The sequence below is a fragment of the Musca domestica genome, unplaced genomic scaffold (assembly GCF_030504385.1).
Source record: "Musca domestica strain aabys unplaced genomic scaffold, Musca_domestica.polishedcontigs.V.1.1 43, whole genome shotgun sequence".
Classification (NCBI taxonomy): domain Eukaryota; kingdom Metazoa; phylum Arthropoda; class Insecta; order Diptera; family Muscidae; genus Musca; species Musca domestica.
The window spans coordinates 4,613,288-4,637,650 of NW_026712332.1; the positions used below are offsets into that span (position 1 = coordinate 4,613,288).

Genomic DNA, 24,363 nt, shown 5'->3' on the forward strand with positions numbered 1-24,363 from the left:
GTAATGCTGATAAAGAATACAGGTATAAATAAAATGCTTAATTTGAAAAGTTACAAGCAGAATGGCAAACATTATATACCAAATATAGTATGGTAGTGACCTTTTATACTATTTTTTGCTGCCAATTCGAACAAAACTTTTGATAACAAACGACTGTCAAGGCCCGAAATCGCCTACTGAGTGATCTTAATAAGAAGACCTATTGTTGTCTCTTATAACTGAATACTCGATGGGAGCTAAAAAGAAAAATGAGCCAGTAAGGAATGACAAAAGACGGGCTGTGCCGACTTTATGATACCCAACACCACTTTGAATACCTAGTATAGTCAGCTGTAAAAGTCAAACGTTCATATTAAGGCTTTGGAGCTGTTTAAATATGAATTCGGTTGGAACGAGCCTATGAAAGCTATATCTTAATCGATTTCCAATAAACCGATTTCACAAATTTGACATATTTGATTTTAGGCGAAAATTAATCTCATTAATCCCATTTGGCGAACAATATACGGGAAATCGAACGAAGATATATGTGGGAGCTATATCCAAATTATAACAGATTTCACCAAAAATTGTATATATGTCCCCCAAATCCATATTGTACCCTGCGTTAAAAAAGTTTTCCGGCCAAGTTTGTCGAGATTGATTCAGATTTGGATATATTTCCGACTATGGAAGCTGTTGTTTTCTAAATAGTTAGACTTAATCCTATTATTGTTGTTTTTATAAAAACAACGTTTGTTTATTAGTGCAAAAAGATTGTAATGCCCACCAGGGGGTAAGGCAGGGAATACCTTGGTTTCGGAAAGAGCCACTAATCCTCATCAGTTCCCTTGCTGCCTGCCTTATCCCCCGGTAAACGTTACCATCATGGGATTAAGCCTAATTATTTTGCAACAATAACAAAATACTACCCGAGCAAACATGGTTCTATATATGGAAGCTATAGCTATAACATTCATAAATTTATTTCCAGGTTGAAATCGGTCGCATTTGCCGAATTTCATCTTATTTGGGCAATGTTGCACATATAAATCCAAATCTGAACCGATCTGCTTAAAATTCGGTTAGCGTGTTTCTATGCTGATACCGTATAAATCTAGTATCTGATACCGTGTTCTGAATATTATTGTTATGAAGTGAAAATTACGTCTTTAGGGGACTTAAATATCACATCGGATGAAAGATGTATATAGAAGCTATAACTATATCTAAACCGATTTCCACGAAAATTAATATGCATATTTATAGGTTAAATTCGATAGTATTTCCTAAAATTGTCCAAATTTTAGCATACATTACCCATTTGGTGCACATTAAACCCGAAATCGGGCGAATACGTGTATGGAAGCTGCATCTAAATCTTTATCTATTATCACCGATTTCAATAGCATTCGCCCTTGGGCCAAACAAATTATGTGTGCAAAATTTCATCACACTACAACAATAAATACGACAAAGATGCATAAATCGATTCACAATGTTATTCTATGAAGATCATCAAAAATAACTATGGGTCTATATCGTTTCGTTTTGGATGTTACAAACAAATGCACATAGATATAATACCCTGTACCACAGTGTGGTTGTACGATCCTTATATATTTCATTTATTATATACTGAGTTCAGCTACTTTGAATAGTTGACTAGAGCAAGCATTTTAAAAGTGCATCATTTCCCCTATTTTGATTGTTTTCTCTTTATTATGATTCCCAATTTTACTAGATTGGAAAAATAGTAGATTCGTGCAGATTCAAAAATATTCCTGATTAAAAATCTATCACGGGCTATGAATAATACCTCTCATAAAGTTAACAGGAATTTAGTACCAGAGTTGTTCTTCAATATGTTGCTATAATCCACAATTCTTCTGCGCTCGACATATTTTCAAACACTGTGCAAAGAAGATCGGACGTCTATCGAATGACAGTATCGGCTGCAAAGCATTCGAGATTCTTTGTTTGTCAAAACAATTTCAATTGAAGCGCTAATTACTATTGATAACAACATTTCACAGTAGAAATATTGTTATCGTTAATCGGGAAAGACGAAGATTTTTCAAACACTAAAACGAATAATCAACTCGAATCGAATATTCAACTTCTGATCAGTATCCAGTTATAACAATTGTTAATGTAGAACGGTTCACAAAGAGTAAGAAACCTACATAGAGAAGAGCGTTTAATGTCATCTAAGTAAAATTGAATTTGTTTAAAAAGAAGTAAAAGTGCTAAAGTAGGGCGGAGCTGACCATGTCATACCCTACAGCACTACATCAACGTGAGAAAAGACTCCATGGTTTCGCCAGAACATGGGGGGATATAAACACTAGTAAGATACAAATCTATGAAATGAACGAAGTGGAATAACAAAAGTATTCAAGGCCAAAGTATAACATGTCCTTGATTAAACGGTACCTCCCGATATTCGGTATTTAAATGATTTCAGCAACATTTTTCAATGGAATTGTTCCAAAGTTGATACGAAGAATTTGTAACGGATTCTACCTCTTGTGGCAGAACAAGAACCTTTATAGACATGGATTATTATCCATTGCAAGTCTTAAATACCAAATTTGAAACAATTTCGTGAGCAAATGTGTTGTTGAACTCATTGTGAACTCCAAATACTAAATTTTACAAAAATCCGCTAGAAACTATGGTTTAAATCGTCGAAATACTGAATATTCGCTATAGGAAAACGTGGACCTATATTTACAATGTTCTGCCACCGGAGCTAGAACCAATTACGAAGTACAAATGCCGATTATCAAACTACCAATGGTACTTCGAGATTATAGTAAGCCGGTCAATGTTCTGCCACAAAAGGTAGAATCCGTTACAAATTCTTCGTGTTAGCTTTGGAACAATTCCTTTGAAAAATGTTGCAAAAACCATCAAAATACCGAATGTCGGGAGGTACCGTGTTATCAAGGACATTTTATTCATTAGCCTTGAATGCATTTGTTTTCTCACTTCGTTCATTCCATAGATTTGTTTCTTAATAATTTTTGTATGCAATATCCCCCTATGGAGTCTTTTCCAACGATGACACGATGACGATATATATATACTTATATCTAAGCAACCCAAATCCACCAGCTAAACCCGGTGCGCCTCGCTACAAGACAAATTCAGAAATTAAAAAAAACACTAATTATTGTAATTTTTTAAAGTGTACCAAAGTTGCCAAGTTGAGTGCCAAATGCAACATACTTCCCCGTAATAATCGTATCCTTAATTAAATTGTGGTGTTTTTTTTTTACTGTTAGCTTAATACCATTGCAAATGCGTTGTGGGTCAATGCTTCTTAATAAAATCATGTCCCCATCTGAACCGATTGCAATATAATTTGACAAAATGTACTTTTACACCAAATTCCGTCACACCTTCCATATTTCGTGTTTGCTGCATCAAATATGAGAAATCGGCAGAGAATATATATGGGAACTATGTCCAAATCTTAACCAATTTCTAATTAATTTGACAAATATCGTATCGTGCTTGGTGCTTCACATATGTGAAATCGGCCGAAAAATCTAAACCGATTTCAATATAATTTGACAAATTTATTTTCTGATTAAATCCGGTCACACATTCCAAATTTCATTGGAATCGAACATACATATCGTATTTGGTGCACCAAATGAACGAAATCGGTCATAAATATATATGGGAGCTATATCCAAATCTGTACCGATTTCAATATAATTTGGCAAATGTATGTTTGCTTTAAATTCGTCACTCATTTCAAATTACTTGGAATCGAAGAAACATATCGGGTTTGGATAACAACTAAACGAAATCGACCGAAAATATATATGGAAGCTCTATCCAAATCTGAACCGATTTCAATATAATTTGGAAAATGTATGTTCGTCTCAAAATCCGTAATACATTTTAAATTTAATTGGAATCGAATATACATATCGTGTTTGGTGCATCAAATATGGGAATGTGGCCGAAAATATATATGGGAGCTATATTCAAATCTAAACCCATTTCAATATAATTTGGAAAATTTGTTTTTGTTTCAAATTCCGTTACGCATTCCAAATTTGGACACTGTATCTGCAATCGATCAATTGATATGTGCATATGAAATCTAAATTTTTGGGAGGTACCTCCGAGTCTGATGCTATATTTCCAGTTCCAAGTGGAATTTAAACCTTTTCCAAGTTTGGTCGAGATCGGTTCAGATTTGTATATATCTCCCATATATTTTTACCCCTAATTTGATGTAACATTGCACTCCATATCAACGATATTTGGTTCGAGAGGTCACATACAACATGAATTTACCTCTGTCAAGTTTAGTGGAAATCGACTAAGATATAGCATTTGTAGGTTAGTTTTAACCGATTTCAAATGTAAGCAGCTCTAAAGCCTTAACACCAAATTAATGCTAAATTACGTTTATTTGTGGTGGTGTTGGGTATCGTAAAGTCAGCCCCGCCCCTCTTTTGACCCTTGCTTTCAGTTTTTCTTTTTGCTGACCTTAAGTCGCTAACTCGCAAACCTCTGGTTTTGTAGTCGGATTCGCACACACCGTGCCCACATTGATCATTAGTTGTTAAGGAAAAATAAGTTATTTTGCTATGTATTTTTTAAGAAATGATCCATTCCTATCAACCTACTGCTAAGACAGAAGGTATTTTGTTTACATAACATTTTAATCGATTATTGGTCTCATGTGCGAATAAAAGGACAGAATATACAAGAATAAAATGATTTTTACTATTTTTATACCCTCCACCATAATTTTATCATTCCGTTTGTAACTCCTCGAAATACTCATGTCAGCCCCAACAAAGTATATATATTCTTGATCAGCGTAAAATTCTAAGATGATTTAGCCATGTCCGTATGTCTGTGTGTCTGTCTGTCTGTCCGTCTGTCCGTCGGTCTGTTGTAATCACGCTATCTTTCGAACAAATTAAGAGAGAAGGCTAAAATTTTGCACACATGTATAGTTTACCAGTAGGCAGGTTAAGTTCGTAAATGGGCCACGTAGGTCCAAGTTATCATATAGCCCCCATATAACTGTACCTCCCGATATTCAGTATTTTGATGATTTTAGCGACATTATTCACCGGAATTGTTTCAAATTTGGCATTTGAAGTTCGTAATGAATACTACAGCCTAAGACAGAAAATTATCTGTGCAGGTCCACGTCTTCGTGTAGCCCCCATATAACGGTACCCCCCGATATTCGGTATTTTGATGATTTTAGCGACATTATTTACCGGGATTGTTTCAAATTTGACATGTGAAGTTCGTAGTGTATACTTCAGCCCATGCCAGAAAATTGTCTGCGCAGGTCCACTTCTTCGTATAGCCCCCATATAACAGTACCCCCCATATTCGGTATTTTAATGATTTTAGCTACATTATAAACTGATTTTTCTTCAAGTTTCGCATTTAAATATTGTAATAACTTATGACGACAGTTGCATATGCAGGCCCACGTCGTCGTAGAAGAATTCGGTATTCTTAAGATTTTAACAGAATTTTTAACGGATTTTATTTTTTGGAAATTGCCAAATTTGTACCAAATGGTGGAGGGTGTTAAAAGTTCGTCCCGGCCGAACTTACAGCTTTTTTACTTGTTTTTTTTTTTTTTTAATATTGCAAAAAGAATTAACAATATTTGTCAAACTTCTATTGTGCTCTATTAAAAATGGCGGGAAAGCGGACATGTGTAGTGCTTTCTGCAGTATGTTTTCGGTCCGGGTGGAACACATAGTAGCGTAACCACCTCCAGGTGACGGAGGTGCAATGGGTAAACGAAATATATTTATTTATTACAATAAATTTATTAGATATAATATATATTGCAAAAATAAACTGTGTGAAATACACTATGAAGTGCCACATAATACCAGCCAATGTTTTCCCAATTTGATTTTATTCAACAGATGTCATTTTTATGCTGAGAATGATCCTGTTCGTTTCCTTCCTCCAAAACCTAGAGAAATTAAAAAATAATTGTACAGATCGCAGATAAGCCTGACATTTGTACCTCTTTCAAACATTTGGATCTAGCAGCACCGTTTCGCATTGAATCAAATAGTCGAAATTGTAGTATTGGATGTTCCATTTCATTACGACGGTTATCCAAAATTGCGATTATTTCATCCGATAGCTTCTTAAAACTCTTTTTGGCCATGTCTTCACTTTGCAGCTGATCCATAATAAGGCGATACATTTCCAGTTGTAAGGGTTCTGGCACTTCATTATTTGCCTAAAATATAGAAGTTTTAGTTGCATTGAAAAATGGTTATTATTTGATTATGAATGCCTTAAATGTCCTTGTCAATGCCTTGTCATAGATGATTTCTTGGCCATAATCTGGTTTAGGTGGCTTGCTTATTTCACATGTTGACGCTGTCAAAGCACCTGGAGAGTAATGAAATTTCAGATGTATTCGTTGCTGCATCAACTGGAACGTGCGCTCTGCAATATCCTTCCATGACGGTATAGAATAGTTACGTTTGAACCTCTGCGTAATTTTCTACGATACGATTGATATGATAAGAAATTAGTAAAAATGTGAACAGGCATTTTTTTGTCAAAACGCTTTGGCATCACGTTTGCTATGAAGAAGCATGGTACAGTGAAATGAAGGTAGGGCCCAGCCAATAATCAATTATCATTTTTTATACCCTCCACCATACTATGGAGGGTATATTAATTTTGTCATTCCGTTTGTAACTCCTCGAAATACTCATGTCAGACGCAACAAAGAATATATATTCTTGATCAGCGTAAAATTCTAAGACGATTTAGCCATGTCCGTCTGTCTGTCTATGTGTCTGTCTGTCCGTCTGTCTGTTGTAATCACGCTATCTTTCGAACGAATTGAGATAGAAGGCTAAAAACATGTATATTTTGGTCCACCATATAATGGTACCTCCCGATATTCGGTATTTTGGTGACTTTAGCGACATTATTCACCGGAATTGTTTTGAATTTGCTATTTGAAATTCGTAATGGATACTACAGCCTAAGACGGAAAACTGTCTGTGCAGGTCCTCGTCTCAGTATGGCCCCCATATAAAGGTACCTCCCGATATTCGGTATTTTGATGATTTTAGCGACATTATTAGCCGGAATTGTGTCAAATTTGGTATTTAAAGTTCGCAATGAATACTAAATCCTAAGATAGAAAATTGTTTGTGCAGGTTCAGGTCTCCGTATAGCCGGTACCTCCCGATAATCCTTATTTTGATGACTGAAGATACATTATTCACCGATTTTTTTAAGTTTCGCATTTGAATATTGTAATGGCTTATGAAAAAAATTACCTATGCAGGTCCATGTCGTCGTATTGATCCTAATATAACGGCTACATTCGGTATTTCTAAGATTTTAACGGATTTTATCATTTTTGAGAAATGCCAAATTCGTTCCAAATGGTGGAGGGTATTCAGCTTTTTTATATAGCTTAACACGGCAAAGTATAGGTGTAATTTTAAAGAATAAAAGAAAACTGCTTACAAAATACTCAAATTCAGTTGTAAGAAAAATAATAGTTCAGTTGTAACAACTTATGTATGGACCTCATGAATTACTAATCAATTTTTAAGAAATAAATCTTTAAAGAATTTTACAATTTCAAATGAACCAAACCAAACCAAACAACTTGTTGCATTTGTTTTGATATTTTTTACATAAAAGAGTGTTGTTGTAATTGTTTACCCTATAACACTATCTAATTTAGGTTTGATTGCACATAGGATGTTATCAGAACGCAATTATGGTCCCATCCTCACGAAATTTAGACCAATCAACCCGGAATTTAGCATGGGGCTAGAGTTTGGGATTAATCGACAATATTTAGCAGCTGTAGTAGACCGAAACGTTTATGTAATCCAGTAAGGAAAAGTCAAAAGCCGGGCATGGCCGACTATATGATACCCTACACCACTATACGTATCTAGTAGAACTCTTGTAACAAAAAAAACTAATATTGGGTTTATGTGAAGTAGTAGATGAACCTTAGTTGAGTAGTCACAATTAGGGAACTATATCCAACTCAGAATCGATTTTTTTTTTTCGTTCCCACGCCTCTCACTCCCACCCCTGCCGACCGAGGGGGCGACCTCCCCATACGTAGGGAGCGCGTACACACCAAAGACCGGGAATGGTGGGTTAGTTGTGAGTTAGTGGTGCCAGCTACAGTCTAGTACATCAGCCGGCAAAGTAATAGCTAAAAATACACTATAGAGAAAGGAATTAGAGCAAAACATATAACATTTATAACAAACTAGCTGGCCCGGTCCGCGTTGCCGGCCTGTACTTTTAGTCTTTAAAGCATAATAAATCACAGATCTGACTTATGTAGGCGGCACAATTTTGATTATAAGTAATGACTCCATTATAATTACTCCAATTTTGATCATAAGTAATGACTTGATTATGAGTAATGACTCCATGACTAAATATAAATTAATATTCATGGCAAAAATTATAATTACCGTCGGTTTTAGATATTTTGAATAGCTTGATCTTATTTTTCAGATATAGGCTTTAATTTGAGTGTTAAATACATATATGATAAAGAACATCTATAATAGCCCCATGTCAAAATTCAGATCAATTTTTGATATTGTAAAAAGCATTCAAATCAGCTATAATTTGAAATTTGTATTTCCAACGTTTAAAATCCCGTACTGCGTGGTATTCAGTTTTGTCCACCTCATACTTGAACGCAGAATGTTGTCAGAATAGCCAAAAAAATTACTCTTTTGCTCCGATTACCGTAAGATGGGCATTAATTATTTATCATTTAAATTGTGCGGTGGAGATCCAATAAAGTTACTTTATAATTTCGTATTTTTTTCATGTTTCTGCCACAATTTACGTTATATAGACGTACATCCCAAATCTACGTTCCCAACCAATATTCTCTTGGGGGTTACGAATTCAATAGATTACAAAATTTTCTTTTCTGACCACACATTGGTTGGGAAAGTGGACTTGGGGGTATACTAATGTGGGGACTATACTTAAATAAATTCCTATGAGGATAATTATCTGTAAGATGATTTTCTACCCCAGGGTTTTTTACCCCAGGTAGCCTCAAGACTAAGACTACTACTCTTTATAGTCGGTATTTGACTGATTTTGCATTTTGTGTTCTCATTTGACAATTTATTGTCATATGAAAGGGGCAGGTCCACTTTTTTAAATTAACCCCATAACGTATGTATGTATTTATTTATTGGGTATTACGAATAAATACATAAAAACTATAAATAACAGTTTTATCCGATATGGCTTTATACTACCCAAAAAAACCTACACATCATATTAGAATTAAAAAAAAAACAGTAAAGAAAGTCCTAAAGTCGGGCGGGGCCGATTTTATGATACCCTACACCACTTTGCTAATTTAGATGAGCTCGACTTAATAATTAAAAGTTTTTTATGGGAGAATTCAATCATACACGCTATGATTATAATTATAATTTAAAATTCAAAGGACTAAATATGCCGAAGCATTTTATCTTTTAAATTCGGACTTATATTGCCCATTTGGTGCAAAATTAATTTGAAATGAGATAAAGATATATATGGGAACTATATCTAAATCTGAACCGATCTCGATCAAATTTGGCAAAGATATTTCTGAGCTGTATTTGATATATTTCCCTGAATATCGTTGTTACGGAGTGCATATTACGGCTGTAGGTAACAAATACAACAAATCGGATGAACAATATATATGGGAGCTATAGCTATATCTGAACCGATCATCACCAAATTTGGCATACTACCTTCTAGGCTGAATTCGGTCGTATGTGCCAAATTCAATCCCATTTGGACAAATATTAGACGTTTGGTGCACAATAAAAGGTAAATCGGACGAAGTTATATATGGGAGCTATATCCAAATCTGAACCGATCTGGAAAAAATTTAGCAAAGTTATTTCTGAGCTGCATTTGATATATTTCCCGAAATATTGTTGTTACAGAGTGCATATTACGGCGGCAGTGGACAAAAATAGCAAATCGGATGAACAATATATATGGGAGCTATATCTATATCTGAACCGATTTCGATCAAATTTGGCATACATATTTTCAGGCCTAATTTAGGTGTATGTGCAAAATTCCATACTATTCGATATTACACGTTTGGTGCACAATAAAAGGCAAATCGGACGAAGATATATATGGGAGCTATATCTAAATTTTTACCGATTATCTCCAATTTCAATAGGGTTCGTCCTTGGGCCAAAGAAATGATCTATGCAAAATTTCATCTCAACCGGATAATAAATGCGACCTGCATTTTGTTCACAAGAATACATGGACAGACGGACGGACAGACGGACTGACATGCATAAATCAACTCAGAAAGTGATTCTATGCAGATCATCAAAAGGAACTATGGGTCTATCTCGTTTCCTTCTGCCTGTTACAAACAAATGCACAAAGACATAATACCCTGACCACCTTGTGGTGTAGGGTATAAAAACACTACAAATGTACATTCGAAAATAGTAAGTCAAAATGGAAAAAAAATATGCAATATAAAACATTACTATTGTACATTTTAAAAGTCAAAATAAAAATGTTCAAATTTCACATTTTTACGCGATTTTTTTGGATTTTATTCTTTTCTGCCAAGAGGCAATTCCGAATTTGTCTAAATCGTTAAAATCAGACTGGCGGTCTTTATGTTATAAGAGTAGTAACTAACACAACTTTCTTTTACATATAGAGAGATAGATTTAAAAGTAGGCGAGTTCCTCAGCCCCTAAATAAGTACTTAGGGTTGGATGGAAAGCCAACAGCATCTCGTGTAATAATTATCAAACCGATATCTTCACTATTTTGGCAAATATAAAGATTTTACATAAATCGTAATAGTGGGCGTAAAAGGAGGCATGGTTAATATTTTTTTCTTTAAAAACCTAACTCGGGGTATGACGAACGTTTGTACAAAAAATTATGCAAATCGGTCCAGCCGTTTTCAACTGATTCCGTTACCAACAAACAACAATTGATTTTTATATATATAGATATAACAAATATAAACAAATAAGAGTGAAAATAATGTGTTAAGCAAAGACTACTGTTGAAAGGCTGGTGTCTATTGTTTCCGCAGAGGGAATTGAAGACTAGGTGCCGTTAAAATGAACTTAAAGATTTTGACAACTAGTGCTCAAAGGCTGGGTCTACTGGTTCCGCAAAGGGAGATGTAGATCAGGTGCCGCAAAAATGATCTTTTCAAAATAAAAAAAAATAGGTTTGGTGCACAATAAAAGGTAAATCGGACGAAGTTATATATGGGAGCTATATCCAAATCTGAACCGATCTGGAAAAAATTTAGCAAAGTTATTTCTGAGCTGCATTTGATATATTTCCCGAAATATTGTTGTTACAGAGTGCATATTACGGCGGCAGTGGACAAAAATAGCAAATCGGATGAACAATATATATGGGAGCTATATCTATATCTGAACCGATTTCGATCAAATTTGGCATACATATTTTCAGGCCTAATTTAGGTGTATGTGCAAAATTCCATACTATTCGATATTACACGTTTGGTGCACAATAAAAGGCAAATCGGACGAAGATATATATGGGAGCTATATCTAAATTTTTACCGATTATCTCCAATTTCAATAGGGTTCGTCCTTGGGCCAAAGAAATGATCTATGCAAAATTTCATCTCAACCGGATAATAAATGCGACCTGCATTTTGTTCACAAGAATACATGGACAGACGGACGGACAGACGGACTGACATGCATAAATCAACTCAGAAAGTGATTCTATGCAGATCATCAAAAGGAACTATGGGTCTATCTCGTTTCCTTCTGCCTGTTACAAACAAATGCACAAAGACATAATACCCTGACCACCTTGTGGTGTAGGGTATAAAAACACTACAAATGTACATTCGAAAATAGTAAGTCAAAATGGAAAAAAAATATGCAATATAAAACATTACTATTGTACATTTTAAAAGTCAAAATAAAAATGTTCAAATTTCACATTTTTACGCGATTTTTTTGGATTTTATTCTTTTCTGCCAAGAGGCAATTCCGAATTTGTCTAAATCGTTAAAATCAGACTGGCGGTCTTTATGTTATAAGAGTAGTAACTAACACAACTTTCTTTTACATATAGAGAGATAGATTTAAAAGTAGGCGAGTTCCTCAGCCCCTAAATAAGTACTTAGGGTTGGATGGAAAGCCAACAGCATCTCGTGTAATAATTATCAAACCGATATCTTCACTATTTTGGCAAATATAAAGATTTTACATAAATCGTAATAGTGGGCGTAAAAGGAGGCATGGTTAATATTTTTTTCTTTAAAAACCTAACTCGGGGTATGACGAACGTTTGTACAAAAAATTATGCAAATCGGTCCAGCCGTTTTCAACTGATTCCGTTACCAACAAACAACAATTGATTTTTATATATATAGATATAACAAATATAAACAAATAAGAGTGAAAATAATGTGTTAAGCAAAGACTACTGTTGAAAGGCTGGTGTCTATTGTTTCCGCAGAGGGAATTGAAGACTAGGTGCCGTTAAAATGAACTTAAAGATTTTGACAACTAGTGCTCAAAGGCTGGGTCTACTGGTTCCGCAAAGGGAGATGTAGATCAGGTGCCGCAAAAATGATCTTTTCAAAATAAAAAAAAAATAGGTAAGTGAACATATACAATCACATGTGGAGAATAGATCTTTTAATAGAGTTCAACGAATTACTTAAACAAATACTATTACATAGACTATTGTAAATTACACATAAGGATCTCAATGGGTTACTGATTGCGAAATTAGTTCTTGCGAGAGATAACTTTAAAGGTTCGAAATGACGAGTTCTACGAGAAGGAATATTATAAGTAACTTCCCCAGTTAAAAAATGAGAATCAATCAAACCGCGTGTTAATTTGATAATAAATAACGCTCTTAGCATAAACCGCCTCCTTTCAAGTGTTGGGAGATCAATTAACAGTGAACGATTTTCATAAGGTGGAAGTAATTCTGTCGGGTTCCAGTTAAGGCCCCGTAGAGCAAAAATCAGGAATTGAACTTGAACTGATTCGATTTTATCTGAGTAGCATTTATAAAAAGGACTCCACAGAATACATCCGTACTCTAATATTGGGCGAACTAAACTTATAAATAATCTTTTGGTGACATATGGATCATCGAACTCTTTAGACCAGCGTTTTATGAAACCTAGTACAGACTTGGCTTTATTAACACATGAGTCAATATGTAAATGAAAACGTAGTTTAGGATCTAGAATAACACCGAGGTCAGTAAAGGAATCAACATTTTCTAATTTGTATGAACCAATAAAGTAGTTAGAATGTATTGGCTGAGATCGTGACAATTTGACGGAGGCTTTTGTACCTCTAGTACAAAATAACATTAATGTATAGTCCATGATGTGACTTAGATGAGAATTATATTAAAAAATATTTATTGGAGCAATAGTCATACCGGACTGAGTTTAAATAAAAGAAAAATACGGTTAAATATGAAAAAATCTATCCAATTTCGGGCTGATATTATACATATGGTGGACTATAACCGTAAAATCGGATTAGGATGTATATCGAAGGTATATAAAAATCTGAACCGATCTCGATAAAATTTGGCAGTCAAAAGGTCCAAATCGGATGAAGCCGGAGCTATAGCTATAGCTGAACTGATTTTCTCCGAATTTGAAGTCCTTTTTTCTAGGATGAATTCAGTTGGAATTGCCAAGATTCAGTTCATTAGCCGTTTGGTGCACAATAAACCTTAAATCGAATAAAGATATATATGGGAGCTATATTCAAATCTGAACCGATCTTAATAATTTTTTTCAAATCTATCAGAGGTATTTCTGGGCTGTATCTGATATCTGGTACAAAATATCATTCTTGGGGAGTCCATATTACGAGGGTTGGACACCAAATCGAATGAAACGTATATATGTACTTGCTTCGAGACTGAATTCGGTCGGATATGCCATCATTCAGGTCAATAGGACTGGTATTGGTCATTTGGTGCATAATCATCGGTTGAAGACATATATGGGAGCTATATCTAAATTTGAAATGATTCTCACCAATTTCAATAGGGTTCATCCTTAAGCCAAACAATTATTGTTTTGAAAATGTCATCTCAATCGGATAATAAATGCGACCAGCATTTTGTTCACGAAAAGACATGAACAGACGGACTGACTGACATGCATAAATGGACCCAGAAAGGGATTATATGAAGATCCTTAAAAGTAACTTGGGTTCTATCTCGATTCCTTCTCCATGTTACAAACAAATGCACAAAGATAGTCAAGATATCGGATATATATCAAAATAGGTATATGTTGAAAATTTTCAAGTTCCTTCCAAATGGTGGAGTGTATCAAACTTAGTTGCTTTTTATAGCCTCCACCATACATAGTATGGAGGGTATATTAAAAAATCGATAAAATCATTTTTGACCCAACAAAGTATATATATTCTTGATCAGCGTAAAATTCTAAGACGATTTAGCCCTGTCCGTCCGTCTGTCCGTCCGTCCGTCTGTACGTCAGTTTTAATCACGCTACAGTCTAAACGAATTAAGATAAGAAGCTAACATTTTGCACAGATCTCTCTTTTGTCTGCAGGCAGGTCAAGTTCGGAGATGGGCTATATCGGTCCACGATATCGTATAGCCCCCATATAACGGTACCCTCCGATATTCGGTATTTTGAAGATGTTAGCCACATTTTTCAATGGAATTGTCTGAAAATTCACACAAGTAGTTCCTTGTGAATACTTTACCCCCTGAGAGAGAATTGTCTATATAGGTCTACGATATCGTATGTCCCCCATATAACGGTACCCCCGATATTCGGTATTTTGATAACTTTACCCACATTTTTCAACGGAATTGCCTGAAAATCCACAGAAGGAGTTCCTTGTGGGTACTTTTCCCCCCGAGAGAGAATTGTCTATATAGGTCTACGATATCGTATATCCCCCATATAACCGTACCCCCGATATTCGGTATTTTGATAACTTTACCCACATTTTTCAACGGAATTGTCTGAAAATCCACACAAGGAGTTCCTTGTTATACATCGGCAGAGAATTATCTATATAGGTCCAAGATATCGTATAGCCCCCATATAACGGTAACCCCCGGTATTCGGTATTTTGACGAATTAAGCCACATTTTTCAATGGAAGTGACTGAAAATCCACACAAGGAGTTCCTTGTGGGTACTTTATACCTCGGCAGAGAATCATCTATATAGTTCTACGATATCGTATAGCCCCCATATAACGGTACCCTCCATATTCGGTATTTTGATGATTTTAGCCACATTTTTCAACGGAAATTGTACACAAGGGGTTTCTTGTGAGCACTTTACCCCCCGACAGAGAATTCTTATATAGGTTAATGATATTGTATAGCACCCATATAACGATACACCCGATATTTGGTATTTTGATGATTTTAGCCACATGAAAATATTGTCTGAAAATCCACACAAGGAGTTCTTTGTGAGCACTCTACCCCCTGAAAGGGTATTGTCTATATAGGTCCGCAATGTCGTATATCCCCCATATAACGGTACCCCCCGATATTCAGTAGTTTGATGATTTTAGCCACTTTTTCCAATGGAATTATCTGAAAATCCACACAAGGAGTTCCTTGTGAGTACTTTACACCCAGACATAGATTTGTCTTAATAGGTCCACAATATCATATATACCCCCATATATCGGCACCTCTTTATATTAGATATTGTAAAGAAAAAAATCCATAAAATCCATAAAACAAAATTAATGGATTTTATTTTTTTGAAAATTTTCTAATTCGTTCCAAATGGTGGAGGGTATTCAAAGTTCGGCCCGGCCGAACTTACTGCTTTTTTACTTGTTACTTGTTTAGCTTACAATACTTTGTGTTGGGGGAGGGTAAGAATTAAAGCATATTGTTTTTAAAAATGATGATCAAAAAATTAAAAATTTCCTGATTTTGTCGTCGCTCTACAGGTCACAATTAACAATCATTAGAAATGGAATTTTGCCTGAGGTTAGAGTATAGGACAGGGAAGAAGTCGAGTAAAATGGACTAAAACTTTTGTGTGAAATTGTTGTAAATGCCAATCAGCACGACGGAGAGCGTAAATATAGTGCAGGACTGTATGACATTATTTCAAAAACGAAATGTACCAAAATGAATTTGAACCTAAACCGGCTTTTCAATACGTAATAGGATTGTAGACTATCATATGGTCGGGCCCGCACGAGTATCGCCTTTGCCTACTTGTTTTATTATACCGAAGTAATTTTGTTCTTGCATAATCACATTGTTTGTTATTTTTATAAAAACAACATTTATCAATTAGTAAAGAAAGGTGGTAATGCTTTCCATGGGGAACGTTGGCTAATCTGCAGCAACAAAATAACTATGATATCCCAACAAATGACAACACTGTTATTTTTATACACAAGGTACGAATAGAGGTTTTTTTTTTTTTTTGTAAGAGACCTAACAAACTAACGTGGTTATGCTGATTTCATTAACGCATAATAGCGGACAAATATGAAGATGTTTATAAGTGCGGTTGTAAGATTTAGAACAAATTTGGGGTTTCTTCGTATCATTGTTCTCTCTTCTATTTCGGCAGAGATTGTAATTTGTTTATAATAAAAAGGAGAATATTCCCCGGGAGAACCAAAGAAACTGATGAGGTTTGGTGCCTCTATCCAAAACCATGGTATTCCCTATCATTTTTCTCTATTAACAAATAAACGTTGATTTTATAATAACAACAATAATTGGATTAAGCCTAACTATTTAATGTATCCTGACATTTCTTACAATATTTTCAAGCATACCCTATCTTGCTTTAATTGTATAATGTGAAGATGTAACTGCTTCATATATCAGAGTTTTAACGACTGTAAAAAATTAGCATGTAAAAACGACTTGCTGTGTGGCCGGGCTAAAAATGTATATCCTCCACCATAAAAAATGACTTAAAGTACGTTTACATACAAAATCTTATCCGATAGGCCTCATAACTGATCAATTACTTCAAATGTGTCTGTGGAAAATATATTTAAATATTATTGTGATTGTATCAGTCGGTTTTGATGACAAATGTACCCCCTCAGCCAATGTCCATTTATTTAAATATATTTTGACTTCTGTTTGGAGGTACCAGAAGGCGTCCCTTCTCTCATCTGATCTTGCACTGATAAAATATTAGGTCTTTCAAAGTTGGAACAAAATTTTACAATTCTTTTTCTTTTTATGAGCTAAATTATATTTCATTAAAACGTTGACCTTTAGTGTGGGAGGTACCAGAGGGAATGAACCCGTCACCGAACTCGATCTTCGTTTCGCAATCCGAATCATATTTGTTGTTAAATTTATTCACACAATAAATTCAGAGGATAAATGTATGATGTAGAAAAAGATGAGATGAGTTTAAATTTTCGTGTCTGCTGCTTTTTTTACCCATACACCATATGGCCACAGAGGGTATATATCATTTAATACGGCCAAAACGTGTCTCATCGAAATAACGGTTTTAGACCCTAGGTCTCATTGGACCAAATCCGTTTCAGGACATTTGGAGTCGATCTAGTGATGTCCGTCCGTTCGTCTGTCTGGCTGGTGCGCATGATAACTTTCGAAGGGAGTATCCGGTTTGATCCAAACTTGATACATCGTAATATTATTGTCAAACTTAGATCGAGTTCGGAGATGGGCAATATCGGTCCATTCCTTCTGGTAACTCCCCCACAAAATGTCAATATTTTCAAAGAAAATAATTTACTGCACAGAAAGAGAAAGGATACTCCGATTTTTTTCCAACTTTGCATATTCTAATATTTGCATCAATGCTAGGTCAGTTCCGAAAATGGACCATATCGGTCCACTCCATCAACTACCTCCCCCACAAAGGGTCAAAATTTTGAATAATTACAACCCTTATAAAATTTGATGTAATAGTCCGATTGTCTTCAAATTCAATATATTCATGAAGCTCATAAAATGCGAAATTAACATCGGATTCCATTAAGACTTGGCACATTCTAATATTTCCATAAACATAAGATCTGTTATAAATATGGTAGAGATCGGACCATTCCTTCTGGTACCACTCCCACAAAGGTTTAAGATTTTTGAAAAACAAAGCGCTCAAAGAAAGCGAAATAAGCATCCGACTCTCTTCAAATTTTACACATTCAAATATTTTTGCTAACGTTAGAGAGATATCTGCCAACACCTTCTGGTACCTCACCTACAAAGGGTCACAATTTCCAACACTTATATATGTCATAACTTGCGACTCGTTGTAATATTTATATCAATCCTAGATCTGATACTAATTGTTCAATATAGGCCAACTGCTTCAGAACCTCCTCCATAAAGGGCCAACAGTTTAAATAATCATAACTCAAGGCTGGGGATATACATCTGTTGGCAAAATCGACTAATACTATTTTACTTGTTTAGTTACATGCTAGGCTGTGGGCATAGTAGCCGATGTTCGATACAAGATACAGATGTTTCTTTCTTACTGTGAAAAAAAATCATCGTTTTAAGAAAGTACCAATAGTTAAAAGCGGTTTCAGGAAGTTATTGTTTAGTTTTTGCCGCCAATAATAATCCTTACCTTTAGCTCGTCTCCTCCCATCTTAAATTCGAATTCCTGGTAGAAACACATATCCCTTCGATCTTTACTTTTTACAATAATCCGACCCGTTTCAACTCTTAGATATTCCATCGAATCTCGTCGAACATTCGCCGAAAAGTATAATTCCTTTGGTCTATTTGGGTCCATACTCCGCACAATTTCTAAAAAAATCAAAACCAATAGAGGTCGATAAGAGTATCCAAGAGTACGGAGAATTTTACTGTATTTAGTATACCTATATGATAAAGGTATTTCAAATAATTCGCTATAGTAATATTTTCATACGCCCTTCACACAGAGTTGCAAAGTCCTAGTTTCTGTAGTCCAACAAAAAAAAAACATACCAAACAATACCAGTAAAGAAAGACTTTATGATACACCACCCTCTACACATACTTAGTGGAGCTAAGTTGTAACAAATAACAATCAATTTATGTGAAATAGGTAAGATATATATGAAAGCTATGTCACAATCTGAACCGATCTCGATAAAATTTAGAAGAAGTACTTCTGAGTCGGTTCTGGGGGTTTAAATATCAAATCGGATGAAACAATATGTGGGATTTATAGAGTTATATAAGAACCGGTTCTAACCAAATTTTCAATACTTCTAGGCTTAAAAAAGTAGTCGAATGTTCCAACATCAGTTAAAATCACACGAAGATATTTATGGAAGCTACATCTAAATCGCTTCCGATTAACTACAATTTTTGTAGCGTTCATCCTTGGGCCGAACAAATGATCTGTCCAAAATGTCAGCGACGCTGAACATTTGGACGGTTAAGAAGTTGCGCTTTGGCTTCCGAAAGGGTTCGAGTGCTGACGTATATATATATTCTAGATCAGCGTTCAATTCTAAGACGATCTAGCGATGTCCGTCTGTCAGTCTGTTGTAATCACGCTATCTTTCGATCGAATTAAGATAGAGGGCTAAAATTTTGCATTCACGTATAGTTTGCCAGTAGGCAGGTTAAGTTCGTAAATGGGCCATGTCGGTCCACGTTTTCGTATAGCCCCTATACAATGGTACTTCCAGATAGTCGGTATTTTGATGATTTCAGCAACATTATTTACCGGAATCGTTTCAAATTTCGTATTGGAAGATCTTAATGGTAAGTGGGTCATATAGGTCCACGTTTTCATATAGCCCCCCTATGACGGTACCTCCCGATAGTCGGTATTTTCATGATTTTAGCGACATTATTTACCGGAATTGAACCAAATTTCGTATTTAAAGTTCGTAATGGATACTACAGCATATGACAAAAAGGTTGACGTCTTCGTATAGTCCCCCAATTAAGTGGTAATTTTCATATATTTTTTTTTTTCTTTTTGAAAGTTTTCAATTTCCTTAAAAGTTCGAACTTAGCTGCTTTTTTACTTTTTATTCATTTGTTTGACCATCATACAGTGTAAACAAGTAAAAAACAAGTTAAAAAGCAGTAAAATCGGCCGGGACGAACTTTGAATACCCTCCACCATTTGGAACAAATTTGGAAATTTTCAAAAAATAGAATCCGTTAAAAATTCTTTTAAAATCTTAAAAATACCGAATGTAGCCGTTATATTGGGGTCTCTACGACGTGAACCTACATAGACTTTGTTTGTCATAAGCCATTAGCATATTCAAATTCCAAACTTGAAATAAACTGTGAATAATGTAGCTAAAATCATCAAAATAAAACGTGACCAACATGGCCTATTTACGAACATGTGTGCAAAATTGTACCCTTTTATCTCAATTCGTTCGAAAGATAGCGTGATTACAACAGACAGACGGACAGACAGACAGACATCGCTAAATCGACTTAGAATTTTAAGCTGATCAAGAATATATATACTTTGTTGGATCTGACATGAGTATTTCGAGGAGGAGGAGTTACTAGCGGAATGGCAAAGTCAATATACCCTTAATAGTATGGTGGAGGGTATAAACAAAACAATATTAAGAATAACAACTCTTAATGTACCAGTCATCATTTCGCACAGCAAACGTTTCCAAACGTTTCCCGGCGATTCGTTCGCAAATGATACAGCTCGACAACTCACAGCCGAAGTACATTAAGTCAATCTCGTATTGTTTGTGTACTTCTGGCATTGAAATGTTTGTAGTTTTGTTTCGATTGAAAAAATTTTAAAAGTTTGTGTCTTCGTGAGAGGGGTAATCGTTAATCGTTTCGTTTGTTTTCGTTAGCTGTATATGAGGGCTATACCAAATCATAAATCTTTAATCTCATAAATTTTGCAGTCGAAATATGGCTACGAGTAAAATCTTAGTCATTTAAATTGATCCGCTCAACAACACAAAGTGATTTTTCGATAAGATAGAAATGAAATAACAAACTTGATACAATCCCTGCTATATATTGGAAGGTATAACAAGCCTCCCTTATCTTATGTTTATGTTATCTATTGTTTTATTTATACCTCTGAAAAACGCAAAATATAGCAATTTTAAACAGTTCGTTTATTCTATATCCCTATTCAGTTTTGGAGTGAATGTCAAAGGAGCAATGAATTCATACTTACTTAATAAATTATCTTTACGGCTCTTCCCAAAGATTTCCTTTATACTTAACATTTTATAATTCTTTTCAATCCGCAGCAGCATATCCGCACGATTTTCAAAATGAATGCAATCGAAAATCGGAACGGTGTATTCATCATCTGCAAAGAGAGTCAATTGCATCATCTTCCCATCTTTGTTGAAGTATGGCGAGAACCTCAGATGTTTCACCCTTTTGTAGAACACTGTTTTCTGGAGATTTGGAAATCGTTCCTCGTATTCTTTTTCGTTGAGATGTAGCTTGGATACCCACGATGGAATGGTGTTCAAATATTTTTCATTCATAATTTCCGATGCATTGTCGATTGATGTTCCCGCTTCATTTTCTCCCGGAAGAAGGTGCTCCCAATCGTCCGTATTTTGTAAGTTCCAACGTATTTCTCCCACTCGAACGTATACCTGTTTGTTCACATAGTATTGCTTCTGATTCCATGCACTATTAATCAGTGTGTAATCCATGCAACTGCTACTTAGAAAGAAGCCAGTAGAGGGCTCAACAAAGTCCACCTCAATAGTACGGTCCGTACCATCTTCGACATCATTCTGTTCAATCGATTGATCCTTTGCCCCACTCCTAAACAGGGCCACCCATGCATGTGGTTTACGGTAGAGAAATCTGTCTGCGTCACGTTGTTTCAGTTCCTACAAGAATATATACTTTATGTTAAATTTAAGGCAAATTCACGCCGACACCTATTACTAAAATACGTCATTTATTTAATAAGGACTGATCAATTAATTGTTTTAGAGCGTATCCTATAACGATACTTAATGATTTTTATACCCTACACACATAGTGGTAAGGGTATTATGTCTCTGTGCATTTGTTTGTAACATGGAGAAGGAAACGAGATAGACCCAGAGTTCACCAAATGTACCAAATGGCTAATATCAGTCCAAATGGCGTGAATTTTGCTACATCCGACCGAATTCAGCCTACAAGCATGTGCTTCAAGTTTGGAGAAAATCGGTTCAGATATTGGTATAGCTGCCATATATATGGTGTTTAAGTCCCGATTTGGTGTTTAAGTCCCTCATATTCGTAATATGCATTCGTCAACAATGATATTTGGTACAAGATATCTTATCTCATATCTCAGAAACACTTTTGCCAAATTTCATCGAGAACGACTACGATTTGGATATAGCTCTCATATATATCCTTAATCCTATTTCAGGTTTATTGTGCAAATAATGTCTAATATCTGCCAAAATGGGGTGAATTTCGGAACGTACGTTTCCATTTTGTGGAACTCGGCTCCTATATATTTTTTTTACCCTTCACCTTGGAAAGGAGGGTATATTAACTTTGTCATTCCGTTTGTAACATCCTTAAATATTCGTCGTAGACCCCATAGAGTATATATATTCATAATCAGCATAAAATTCTAAGTCGATTTAACGATGTCCGTCTGTCTGTCCGTCTGTTGAAATCACGATACAGCCCACATTATTTGACGTAGAGCGCCAAAATTTAGCAGAGCAATTTGTGTTTGTCTAGGATGGTTGGTATTGAAAATGAGATATATAGCCCCCATATAACGGTACCTTCCGATATTCGGTATTTTAATTTTTTCCCACAATTTTTCACGGATTTGTCTAAAAATTGGTATTTTTTGTCATAATGGGTTCCAGCTTCGGTGGCGAAACATTGTATGTATGGGTTCATGATTTGGTATAGCCCGATTACTCCCGATATTCGGTATTTTGATGGTTTTTGCCACATTTTTTCACTGATTTGTCTAAAAATTGGTATTTGTGGGTCATAATGGGTCCTAGTCAGTGTGGCGAAACATTGTATGTATAGGCCCACGTTTTGATATAGTCCCCATATAACGGTACCTCCCAATATTCGGTATTTTGATGATTTTTGACACATTTGTTCAAGAATTTCTCTGAAAATTGGTAGTTGTAGATCATAATGGGTCCCAGTTCGTGTGGCGAGTCATTGTAATTATAGGTCCACGTTTTGGTATAGCCCCCATATAACGGTACCTCCCGATATTCGGTAATTTGATGATTTTTGCCACATTTCTTCACGGATTTGCCTGAAAATTGGTATTTGTAGGTCATAATGGGTTCTAGCTCCTTTGGCCAAACATTGCATGTGTAGGTCTACGATTTGGTATAGCCCCCATATAACGGTACCTCCCGATATTCGGCATTTTAATGGTTTTTGCCACATTTCTTCTAATGTTTCCTTTACCCTAAGGTGGAGGGTATTAAAAGTTTGGCCCGGTATTTTGATTATTTTAACTACATTATTCACCGATTTTTTAAGTTTCGCATTTGAATGTTGTAATGACTTATCATCGTTTAGTCCCTAATACAACAGCTGCATTCGGTATTTTTAAGAATTTAGAAGAATTTTTAACGGATTTTGTTGTTTTTGAGAATTGCCAAATTCGTTCCATATGGTGGAGGGTATTCAAAGTTCGGCCCGACCAAACTTATAGCTTTTTTGCTTGTTATGTTTTGGGGCAATTGTTGGTTTCTCTTCATATGGAGTTTGACCCCAAAATACTATTCAGAAATGCTTAAAAGAGTGAAAATTATCTATACTTGGCGTTTTTTTGTAGTCCATACATTTGTTTTGGGTTGATTCAGCATATTAGTTTTAGAGAGATTTTGTTTTGGTGTCACAAGTCGCATAGCCATAGTGGTCCAATTTTGATATTTTTCTTTTCATGAAGACATTATACGGTACCTCATAATTTTCAGAAAATATGCCACTCGTCTTTAGCAAACAGCTATGGAATAATTATTACTATGTTATTACTATGGATGGCAAACTTACTTCCGACAATTTTTCTCGTTCTCTTTTTATACCCTACACCACATAAGGGTAAGGGTATTATGTCTTTGTGCATTTGTTTGTAACATGGAGAAGGAAGCGAGATAGACCCATGGTTACTTTAGAGAATCTTTATAGAATCACTTTCTGAGTCAATTTATTCATGTCAGTCCGTCCGTCCGTCGGTCCATATATGCTTGTGAACAAAATGCAGATCGCATTTATTATCCGGCCAAACTTATAGCTTTTTTGCTTGTTATGTTTTGGGGCAATTGTTGGTTTCTCTTCATATGGAGTTTGACCCCAAAATACTATTCAGAAATGC

At 35.3% G+C, this 24,363-nt stretch overlaps 1 protein-coding gene across 2 annotated transcripts in view; it reads right to left on the reverse strand.

Moving 5' to 3' along the window:
* Nucleotides 1-5,811: 5,811 nt before the first annotated feature.
* LOC101897605 (coiled-coil domain-containing protein lobo) overlaps nt 5,812-24,363 on the reverse strand; it is a 34,197-nt gene continuing 15,645 nt past the window's right edge. For both annotated transcript variants that reach the window (XM_059127247.1, XM_059127246.1), the window contains 5 exons: nt 21,208-21,886; nt 18,658-18,839; nt 6,299-6,511; nt 6,020-6,241; nt 5,812-5,965 (listed from right to left, as the gene is read on the reverse strand). In XM_059127247.1, coding sequence (XP_058983230.1) covers nt 5,909-5,965; nt 6,020-6,241; nt 6,299-6,511; nt 18,658-18,839; nt 21,208-21,886 — 1,353 coding nt within the window. In that variant the 3' untranslated portion in view covers nt 5,812-5,908. The remainder of the gene's footprint in view (nt 5,966-6,019; nt 6,242-6,298; nt 6,512-18,657; nt 18,840-21,207; nt 21,887-24,363) is intronic.